The sequence below is a fragment of the Passer montanus genome, unplaced genomic scaffold (assembly GCF_014805655.1).
Source record: "Passer montanus isolate IOZ18808 unplaced genomic scaffold, ASM1480565v1 scaffold317, whole genome shotgun sequence".
Classification (NCBI taxonomy): domain Eukaryota; kingdom Metazoa; phylum Chordata; class Aves; order Passeriformes; family Passeridae; genus Passer; species Passer montanus.
Window position 1 is genome coordinate 25,436 of NW_024367897.1, and position 11,294 is coordinate 36,729.

An 11,294-nucleotide genomic window follows, 5' to 3' on the forward strand; every position below is an offset into this window, starting at 1 on the left:
GGACTCACCTGGGGGGGGTCAGGAGTCACCTGGGGGGGAAAGGACTCACCTGAGGGGGCTGGGACACACCTGGGGGTGTCAGGAAACACCTGGGGGGGTCAGGATTCACCTGGGGGGGGCTGGGACACACCTGGCCCAGCCTTTTCCCATCCGAGTCAGGAATTTAGAGGACGTTTGGGGAAGGAGGTCCAGGTAGGAGAGAGGAATTGGGAATTAGAGATTGAGAATTGGGGATTAGGGATTGAGAATCGAGAATTAGGAATTAGGGATTGGGGATTAGGGATTAGAAATTGAGATTCAGGAATTGGGGATTAGGGATTGGGAATTGGGAATTAGGGATTGGGGATTAGGGATTGGGAATTAGGGATTGGGGATTAGGGATTAGGGATTGAGAATCAGGGATTGGGGATTGAGAATTAGGGATTAGAAATTGAGAATTAGGAATTAGGGATTGGGAATTAGGGATTAGGGATTAGGAATTGGGAATTAGGAACTGAGAATTAGGAAATGGGAATTAGGAATTAGGGATTGGGGATTAGGGATTAGAAATTGAGATTCAGGAATTGGGGATTAGGGATTGGGGATTAGGGATTAGAAATTGAGATTCAGGAATTAGGGATTAGGGATTGGGAATTGGGAATTAGGAACTGGGAATTAGGGATTGGGGATTAGGGATTGAGAATCAGGGATTGGGGATTGAGAATTAGGAAATGGGAATTAGGAATTGAGGATTAGGAATTAGGAATTGGGGGTTAGGAATTAGGGATTAGGAATTCTCAGGTACCTGACAGGGACAAAGTGCCCAGGTGGGAATTGCAGGGAAGCATCATCAGACACCTGACAGGGACAGGAGAGCCCCTGCAGGTGGGAATTGCAGGGAAGCATCCTTGGATACCTGACAGGGGAGCCCCTGCAGGTGGGAAGGGCAGGGAATGCTGGCCAGGGCACACCTGGGCTCGTGCAGCCGCCCCCGGGGCCAGCTGGCAGGGGGGCTGGCAGGGGGGGGCTGGCAGAATTAGGAATTGGGGGTTAGGAATTAGGGATTAGGAATTCTTTGGCTTTGAGAATCCAGGACTGGAGCCCCAAGCCAGGAGCTCCTGGTGGTCCAGGAGCTGTCTCCACTGGGAGCTGCCCAGAAAGCTCCCAAAAATGGGATGTTCCTCACAGCTTGCCCTAAGAAGCAGGGCCCTTTGGCTTTGAGAATGCAGGACTGGAGCCCCAAGCCAGGAGCTGTGGTGGTCCAGGAGCTGTCTCCACTGGGAGCTGCCCAGAAAGCTCCCAAAAATGGGATGTTCCTCACAGCTTGCCCTAAGAAGCAGGGCTTGCCCCAGGGGCTTAACACACCTGGAGCTTTTGGGGAGGATGAGAGGGACGGAGTGCCCAGGTGGGAATGGCTGAGGAGCATCCTCAGGTACCTGACAGACAGGGGAGCCCATCCAGGTGGGAATGGCTGAGGAACATCCTCAGGTACCTGACAGGGACAGAGTGCCCAGGTGGGAATGGCTGGGAAGCATCCTGACAGACAGGGGAGCCCATCCAGGGGGGAATGGCTGAGGAACATCCTCAGGTACCTGACAGGGACAAAGTGCCCAGGTGGGAATTGCAGGGAAGCATCCTTGGATACCTGACAGGGGAGCCCCTGCAGGTGGGAAGGGCAGGGAATGCTGGCCAGGGCACACCTGGGCTGGTGCAGCCGCCCCCGGGGCCAGCTGGCAGGGGGGGGCTGGCAGGGGGGGCTGGCAGGGCCAGCTGGCAGGGGGGGCTGGCAGGGGGGCTGGCAGGGCCAGCAGCAGGTGACCGTGCCCTGTCCCAGGATGGTGCGGCCCCGCCTGACCATCTACGTGTGCCAGGAGTCACAGCAGGGCAGGGACCCCCAGCACGAGCACGAGGACGGCGACGGCAGCGGCGGCACCTTCTTCGGTGAGGGGCAGGGACACACCTGGGGATGGGGCACACCTGGGGATGGGACACACCTGGGGCTGGGACACACCTGGGGATGGGGCACACCTGGGGATGGGGCACACCTGGGGCTGGGACACACCTGGGGCTGGGACACACCTGGGGCTGGGACACACCTGGGGCTGGGACACACCTGGGGCTGGGACACACCTGGGGCTGGGACACACCTGGGGATGGGACACACCTGGGGGGAAAGGGACACACCTGGGGATGGGGCACACCTGGGGATGGGGCACACCTGGGGATGGGACACACCTGGGGGAGGGACTGACCTGGGGGGAAAGGGACACACCTGGGGCAGGGACACACCTGGGGGGAGGGAGCTCACCTGGGGGAGGGACTGACCTGGGGGGGAAGGGAGCTCACCTGGGGCAGGGACTCACCTGGGGCTGGGACACACCTGGGGATCAGGGACTCACCTGGGGGAGGGACTGACCTGGGGGGAGGGAGCTCACCTGGGGCTGGGACTGACCTGGGGGAGGGACTCACCTGGGGGGACAGGGAGCACACACAGGTGACAAGACAGGACATGGATCCGAATCCCCCGTGCCCCAGGGATGTCAGAGCTGGAGCACCCCGGGGTTGATCCTGGCTCAGGTGGGGCACACCTGGAGCCCTCCTTTGCAGGTTGTACCTGGGATTTCACCTGGAAAAGCTGAGGGGAGGACACGGGGGTCTTTGACCCTTTAATTCCCTTTCCTTGGTCAGTGACTCAGATGTGTCCTCAGTTCTGTGCCCCAGACTCCAGACCCAGCTGGGGGCTGCACAGGCAGCAGTGATGGGGGAGGAAAGAATTTAAACAAACAGAAACATTGGTAAGGACCTCGGGGTGCTGGGCCTGCCCCTCAGCTGCTGCAGAAATTAACCCTGTCCTGGCCACAAGCAGGGCCTTCCGACAAGACAGGACATGGATCACAGACAGGTCATGGTAACAGACAGGTGACAGTATCAGGACACAGGTGACAGACAGGACAGGGGTGACAGACAGGACAGGGGTGACAGAACACAGTGACAGGACACGGTGCCAGGCAGGACACAAGTGACAGACAGGACACAGTGACAGGACAGGGGTGCCAGGCAGGTCACAGTGCCAGGCAGGATGCAGGTGACAAGACATGGGTGACAGGATACAGACAGGACAGGGTGCCAGGCAGGACACAGTGCCAGGTAGGACACGGTGACAGACAGGACATGGGTGCCAGGACAGGGGTGACAGACAAGGCACGGTGCCAGGCAGGTGGGGGTGCCAGGCAGGCCCCTGTCCCCAGCCCAGCCGTGCCCAGCCCCAGGGCTGTGCTGGCACCGTGGCAGCTGTGGCCCTGCCCTGCAGTGTACCACGCCGTGTACCTGGAGGAGCTGCGGGCGGCCGAGCTGGCAGAGAAGCTGGCACAGCTGTTCCGGGTGCCCGCCCAGCACATCCAGCACATCTACAAGCAGGGCCCCACGGGCATCCACGTGCTGGTCAGCGACGAGGTAACAGCCTGCCCTGGGCACAGCGGGCAGGGCCCCCCTGGGCACGGCAGCACCTGGGCCCAGGGAATGAACGAGATATTTGTGCCTGCTGCTCCCAGAGCTGCCACCTTGGCACCTCTGGAACACAAATTCTCCCCAAAAATCCCTAAATTGGTGCTGTTTGGGGTTTGTTTCAGATGATCCAGAACTTCCAGGATGAATCCGAAAGAATTTAAACAAACAGAAACATTGGTAAGGACCTCGGGGTGCTGGGCCTGCCCCTCAGCTGCTGCAGAAATTAACCCTGTCCTGGCCACAAGCAGGGCCTTCCCCCACTTACTGCACACCATCCACATCATTCCTTACCCCAAACCTTGCAATCACCCTTTATTCTGCACCATCCACAGCATCCCTTACCCCAAACTTTGCATTTAACCTTTACATCATCCACACCATTCTTTATCCCACACCTTGCACTCACCCTTTATTCTGCACTGTCCACATCATTCCTTATCCCACACCTTGCATTTACCCTTTATCCTACACAATCCACATAATTCCTTATCCCTTGCACTCACCCCTTACACCATCCACTTAATTCCTTATCCCACAGCTTGCACTCATCCTTTATTCTACACCATCCACACCATTCCTTATCCCACAGCTTGTATTTACCCTTTTTTCTGCACCATCCACACCTTTTGTTATCCTAAACCTTGCATTCATCCTTTATTCTACACTGTCCACATCATTCCTTATCCCAAACCTTACACTCATCCTTTTTTCTGCACCATCCATGTCATTCATTATCCCAAGCCTTGCACTCACCCTTTACACCATCCACACCATCCCTTATCCCACACCTTGCACTGGTCCTTTATTCTACACCATCCATGTCATTCCGTATCCCAAACCTTGCATTTACTCTGTATTTTACTCCATCCACACCATTCCTTATCCTACACCTTGCACTCATCCTTCATTTTACTCCATCCACACCATTCCTCATCCCAAACCTTGCACTCCCCCATTTTTCTGCATCATCCATGTCATTCCTTATCCCACACCTTCCACTCACCCTTACCAACATCCACACCATTCCTTATCTCAAGTGTTGCACTCGCCCTTTATTCAACACCATCCACTTAATTCCTTATCCCACACCTTGCACTCACCCTTTTTCGAGATATTTGTGCCTGCTGCTCCCAGAGCTGCCACCTTGGCACCTCTGGAACACAAATTCTCCCCAAAAATCCCTAAATTGGTGCTGTTTGGGGTTTGTTTCAGATGATCCAGAACTTCCAGGATGAATCCTGCTTCGTCCTGGACACCATGAAAGGTGTGTGAGCACCTGGGCTGGGGTTGGGGCCTCACCTGGGTCGGGTCAGCCCCGCCCACCTCCCCTCACCTGTTCTTGGCTTCCTCTGCAGCCGAAACCAACGACAGCTACCACATCATCCTGAAGTAGGGGCCAGGTGAGGCACAGGTGAGCAGCACCTGCAGCCTCTCAGCACACCTGGAGACCCCCCACTCCCAGCACCAGGACACAGCAGAGATCTGGGACCCCCCAGGTGATGTTACCTGGCCACCCCCCTCGCAGGGAACACCTGGAAACCTCTGGAGAGCCCCCAGGTGTGCTCACCTGTCCCACAGGTGACTCCTGGCATGGACAGGATGCTCCACTGCTGGAGCTTGGGTGTGCACCCACCTGGGACAGGTGTGCAGTGATCTCACAAGGTCATCAAGAATTCCAGATCCAGATTTAATTATGGAAAATTGGAGGATAAAGGAATAACTCGGGTGGGGGGAAGGGGAGGGGACATTGCTGCATTTTTTGGGGAGAAAAGCAAAGATTTGGCAATTTCTGCTGAATATGTGGAGTGATTGAAGCAGCTCTGGGCAGTGTCCAGGTGAGGGATCTGCCCAGGTGTGGGAGGTTGATCCCAGATCCCTCAGACCTGGGTGCCTCCAGCCTCAGCCCATCAGGTGTTTCAAAAAAACAGGAAAAAAGACAATAAAAACCAAGGATTTGATTTAAATAAAGCCAGGATTGGATCCAGGTGTGGCAGGTCCTGGCTCGGGTGACAGTTGTGACAGTCTGGGCAGTGCAGGGGGTCAGCATCACCCCAGAGCTTCCCCAGGCCTGAGCAGCACCTCCAAAATCACCCCAAAAATCTCCCCAAGACCACACGAAAATCACTCAAAATCAGCCCCAAGAAATCCCCAAAATCAGCCCCAAACTACCCCAAAATCACCTCCAAAAATCTGCCAGATCTCCTCAGGATGGCCCCAAAGTCACCTTGAAATATCCCTGAATCTTCCCCCAAATTACCCCTCACCACCCAGAATTACCCCAGAATCATTCACAAATTACTCCCAATTACCCCAAATTCATCCCCAAATCCCCCCAAATTCATCCCCAAATCACCTCAAATTCATCCCCAAATCTCCCCAATTACCCCAAATCCCCCCAGTTACCCCAAAAAACTTCCAAAATTTCTCCCAAAAATTTCAACCAAAATCCCCAAATCTTCCCCCAAAATTTACCCAAAAAGCCCCCCCAAACCTTGCATTTACTCTGTATTTTACTCCATCCACACCATTCCTTATCCTACACCTTGCACTCATCCTTCATTTTACTCCATCCACACCATTCCTCATCCCAAACCTTGCACTCCCCCATTTTTCTGCATCATCCATGTCATTCCTTATCCCACACCTTCCACTCACCCTTACCAACATCCACACCATTCCTTATCTCAAGTGTTGCACTCGCCCTTTATTCAACACCATCCACTTAATTCCTTATCCCACACCTTGCACTCACCCTTTTTTTTACTCCATCCACACCATTCCTTATCCCACACTTTGCACTGGTCCTTTATTCTGCACCACCCATGTCATTCCTTATCCTAAACCTTACACTCACTCATTTTTCTGCACCATCCATGTCATTCATTATCCCAGACCTTGCTCTCACCCTTTATTTCACTCCATCCACACCATTCCTTATCTCAAACCTTGCACTCGCCCTTTGTTCTACACTGTCCACATTATTCCTTGTCCCACACCTTGCACTCATCCTTTTTTTTACTCCATCCACATAATTCCTTATCCAACAGCTTGTATTTACCCTTTATTTCACTCCCAATCCCCCCAATTACCCCAAATTCATCCCCAAATCCCCCCAAATTACCCCAAATTCATCCCCAAATCACCTCAAATTCATCCCCAAATCTCCCCAATTACCCCAAATCCCCCCAGTTACCCCCAATCCCCCCAAATCCCCCATGCCCCAGGTTCCCTGGGGACATTTGTGTCCCATCCTCTGCATCTCCCACCGAGTGCGCCCAGGTCCGTGAGCAGAAGCGATCCCAGGGTCGGGTTTGCCTTTCCCCGAGTCGGGGCCGATCCAAACCCTTCCCTGGCAGTTCCTGTCCTGCACCACGGGGCTTTGTTCCCTCCTGCAGCCCCTGGGGCTCCCACCGGGCAGGGCTGGCCCGCTGCAGCCTCAGGTGTCACTGCCCAGGTGACCGTGGCAGGTGCCAGCGGTGCAGGTGCCCAGCCTCGCCCCCAGGGTGGCTCCAGCAGCCCCTGGCACCCTTCAGCTTCCTCGGAGCAGTGCCTGGCAGGGAATGTGACCCGTCTCTCCATCCCAAAGGGAATGTGACCCCCCCAATCCCGAGGGGAATGTGCCACCCCCTCCCCACCCCAAAGGGGATGTGACACCCCAATCCCAAAGGGAATGTGACCCCCCTCCCCACCCCAAAGGGGATGTGACACCCCTCCCCATCCTAAAGGGAATGTGCCTCCCTATCCCGAGGGGAATGTGCCACCCCCTCCCCATCCCATAGGGAATGTGACACCCCCCTCCCATCCCAAAGGGGAATGTGACACCCCTCCTCATCCTGAGGGGAATGTGCCACCCCCTCCCCATCCCAAAGGGAATGTGCCACCCCCTCCCCACCCCAGCTCTCTGGCCCGGGTCCCTGAGCCATTCCTGCCATGAGTCCCCTGTCCCGCTCAGTTCTTTCAGCGCTGACACAGGAGAGGAGTCTCCCCCAGCCAGGTCTCGTGAGCTCTTGGGGATCTGTGTCACACCCGAGAGAGCTCAGCTGCCTCAGATGTCATAAAATCAGCAGGGTGGCTTCTGTGGTGGTGTTGGAAACAGAAAAAAAATTAATAAAAGGCAAAATAACAAAGCTCTTTACAGAGAAAAAAAGAGCCAGGTGCAAGAGGTTCTTGCTGCTGGTAAAACACCCACAAAAGCAATTAGTTCCTTTGTTGTCTTCTTTTTCTACTGAATTGCTCAGGTGGGACTTTTTGGCTCCTGTCCAATCCTTAAGTTTGAGGTGAAGTCCCCAGGTCCTATGAGGCGTCTTCTTTGCTAACTGAGGAACAAAACTGGGTTTTTTCCTTTTTAAGGGGACAAGGGACAGTTTGGTCACTCCCTCAGCAGGAGGCACGTTCCTGTACAGCTGCCACCTCACGCTGGGGTTTGTTTTCCAGCCCGGGGGCGTCAGGCAGGGCTGAGAGGCACCGGCTCCATCTCCAGCCACCCTGGGGTGCCCCCTGCCCCTGGCAGGTTTGGGTGCTGTGATGGCACCCACTGCCACTCCCCACACTGAGACTGATCCCTGCCCCCAGGGGCTCCACCCTGGCCCTGCTGCATGGCAGCTCACGTTGCAGTGGGGTGCAGTGCCCATGGCTGGTTCCATCCTCCCAGAACTTCAGGATGGCATCTCTGCCCCGATCCTGAGGCGCCCTGGGCACCCCAGGCTGGGAGTGACCGTCTGTCGATGTGTTCACGGGTCCCAGGATGAGGGAGGGGATGAATCTGACTCCGTGTTTCTTAGAAGGCTGATTTCTTATATCATGATATTATATTAAAAAGTGCTATACTGAACTATGGAGAGAAAGGAATACATCAGAAGGCTCGGAAAGGAATGAATAATAAAAACCTGTGACAGAGAGTCCAACAGAGCTGGCTGTGATTGCTCACCAAGTAAAAACAACTCACATGAGACCAAAATCCAAGGTGCACCTGTTGGTGAACCAACCCCAGAGCACATCCCACAGCCATCAGACAGTTACTGTTTGCATTTCTTTTCTGAGGCTTCTCAGGAGAAAAATCCTAGCGAAAGGATTTCCATAAAATCTCACAGTGACGACTGTCCCTTGTGTTGCCATCCCAGGCGTATCTGGCACGCTGATCCTGGCAGCCCAGCCCACCTGGACCCACCTGGACCCACCTGGTGGTTGTTGTGCTGCTCCTCAGGCACACGATGGCTTTTTGTGCTCAGGCAGCGATGCCTCAGCACACCTGGGCAGCCCAGGTGAGTTTCCTCTGTCTGGGTTTGAACAGCCAGGTGTGTGCTGAGGAAGGCAGGAGCCTCCCCTGAAATGGAAAATGCAAACCCCCTCCCTCTGAATTGTTATAAATTTGAAATTAAGGGGCTCTCAGGAATATTGGAACAGGAAAAACAGTTCTTTGTTAGGGAAGAAATTAAAAAATAAAATAAAATAAAATAAAAGCTAAACCTGAGACACTTCCATGAACACCAGCCGAGGTGCCAGGGCCTCCAGTCCTCTCTGTGTCACACAGGTGACACCACAGGTGACATCTGGGGTGTCCCCTCTCTCTGCTGCAGCTGCTCCCAACAGCAGACACTGGGCCATACTGGTGGGACAGGGACATTTCCTAACTTGTGTGAGACTTTTGACTCTGCCCAAGGTCTTGGACCGTCCTCCCACAGCCGAGGTGGGTGGGGAGGAATGAGGATGGTCTCCATGGTGCCAGGCTTGGGGACTCACCTGAGGCACTGCTGGTTCTGCTGCTGCCATTGCCACACTGCCAGGGAGCTGGGGCACGGTGACAGCGTTCCAGAGAACCTTCCAGAGCCTGGACCCTGGGCTTCACCCCAGGAACTGCTCCAGAGAACCTTCCAGAGCTTGGATCTTGGGCTCCACCCTGGGAACTGCTCCAGGGAACCTTCCAGAGCCTGGATCCACCCCTGGAATGGCTCCAGAGAACCTTCCAGAGCCTGGACCCTGGGCTCCACCCTGGGAACTGCTCCAGGGAACCTTCCAGAGCCTGGATCCTGGTTCCACCCTGGGAATGGCCCCAGAGAATCTTCCAGAGCCTGGACCCTGTGCTGGGCTCCCCGGCCCTGCAGGAACTCTGCATTCCCCCCTCCCTCAGCTCCTGACTCCTCTCTCCACCATTGCAGCTTCCTGGGCTCACTCTCAGACAGTCCTGGAGGGAACACCTTTCCCTCACGCTTGCCAGGAGTCTCTGCAGGGGCCGGGGGTCTCTGTCCTCCCCCAGCCCCCCTGGCCATGCCCCCATCCCGGGCAGGACCCCGGTTCCTGGCTCTGCTCTGTCTGCTCCATATCTCGATGTCCCAGCAGCCAGGCCAGGGGGCTGAACCCTTGTCCAGATCCCAGAGGACTCCTGGGAGCAGGGATCAGGGAATTCTCCCTGGCTCTGCCTCTTCTTGGCTTGGTGAGCCAAGATTTCTTCTCCAGTCTCGGGGTTGCTCCAGGCTGCTCCTCTGGCCCAGCTGCCCTTGGCGTGGCCGCGGTGCCCGGGCTCTGCTCTCCTCCCCTCTCGGGTTTTGTGTTGCTGAAATGGCTCCCAAGGTGTTAAAGAGTTTTTTTTCCCAGCCCTGTGACCAAAGGAGAAGCTGAGATTCCTCAGCTCTGCTTTTCAGGGTTGTTTGTTTTCTCTTATTTCTTTCATTCTTTTCCTGGCCCGCTGAGCTCTGTCCAGCAGGTCAGTTCATGGCACACTGCCCGCCCTCAGGGTGGTGTTTTCTTTTTATACTAAAAACAACATGTACTTTATTTACAATAATTTTCCAGTACCTGTTCAGACAGTCCTGGAGGGAACACCTTTCCCTCACGCTTGCCAGGAGTCTCTGCAGGGGCCGGGGGTCTCTGTCCTCCCCCAGCCCCCCTGGCCATGCCCCCATCCCGGGCAGGACCCCGGTTCCTGGCTCTGCTCTGCTCCATATCTCGATATCCCAGCAGCCAGGCCAGGGGGCTGAACCCTTGTCCAGATCCCAGAGGACTCCTGGGAGCAGGGATCAGGGAATTCTCCCTGGCTCTGCCTCTTCTTGGCTTGGTGAGCCAAGATTTCTTCTCCAGTCTCGGGGTTGCTCCAGGCTGCTCCTCTGGCCCAGCTGCCCTTGGCGTGGCCGCGGTGCCCGGGCTCTGCTCTCCTCCCCTCTCGGGTTTTGTGTTGCTGAAATGGCTCCCAAGGTGTTAAAGAGTTTTTTTTCCCAGCCCTGTGACCAAAGGAGAAGCTGAGATTCCTCAGCTCTGCTTTTCAGGGTTGTTTGTTTTCTCTTATTTCTTTCATTCTTTTCCTGGCCCGCTGAGCTCTGTCCAGCAGGTCAGCTTGTGGCACACTGCCCACCTTTGGGGTGGTGTTTTCTTTTTATACTAAAAACAACATGTACTTTATTTACAATAATTTTCCAGTACCTGTCACCTATGTTGGACAGTTTGTGTCTAAACCAACCCAAGTGTCACCATCACAGCAGAATACGGAGGCCAAGAAAAAGGAGAAGGAGGGCAGGACACACTCAAATCCCTCCATCTTGCTTCTTGAACCCCCATTCTAAAACCCCAAAATTCTACTTTTTCACCCCGTGACAAATTAACCATCACCCAACTCAAACTCTTGTGGTTGTACATCTTCACACAAAGCTGGTCATTCTTTCCATGGGGTAAAATCGAAGGCAGGGGTTTTTGACTCTGTGCCAGGGTCTCTGAGCCCCCTGCCAGGGCCTTGAGCCCTCCAGGGCAGCCAGAGGAATGTCCTGGGTTCTGACACTCCTCCTCCTCCTCCTCCTCCTCCTCCTCCTCCTCCTCCCCCC

At 55.2% G+C, this 11,294-nt stretch overlaps 1 protein-coding gene across 1 annotated transcript in view; it reads left to right on the plus strand.

Annotated features, from left to right (window-relative positions):
- The window catches only part of TFCP2 (transcription factor CP2), a 21,861-nt gene extending 16,390 nt beyond the window's left edge, over positions 1-5,471 (plus strand). Inside the window, exons 12-15 of the mRNA XM_039714946.1 lie at positions 1,814-1,920; positions 3,290-3,432; positions 4,699-4,750; positions 4,842-5,471. Coding sequence (XP_039570880.1) covers positions 1,814-1,920; positions 3,290-3,432; positions 4,699-4,750; positions 4,842-4,879 — 340 coding nt within the window. The 3' untranslated portion in view covers positions 4,880-5,471. The remainder of the gene's footprint in view (positions 1-1,813; positions 1,921-3,289; positions 3,433-4,698; positions 4,751-4,841) is intronic.
- The last annotated feature ends 5,823 nt before the right edge of the window (positions 5,472-11,294 follow it).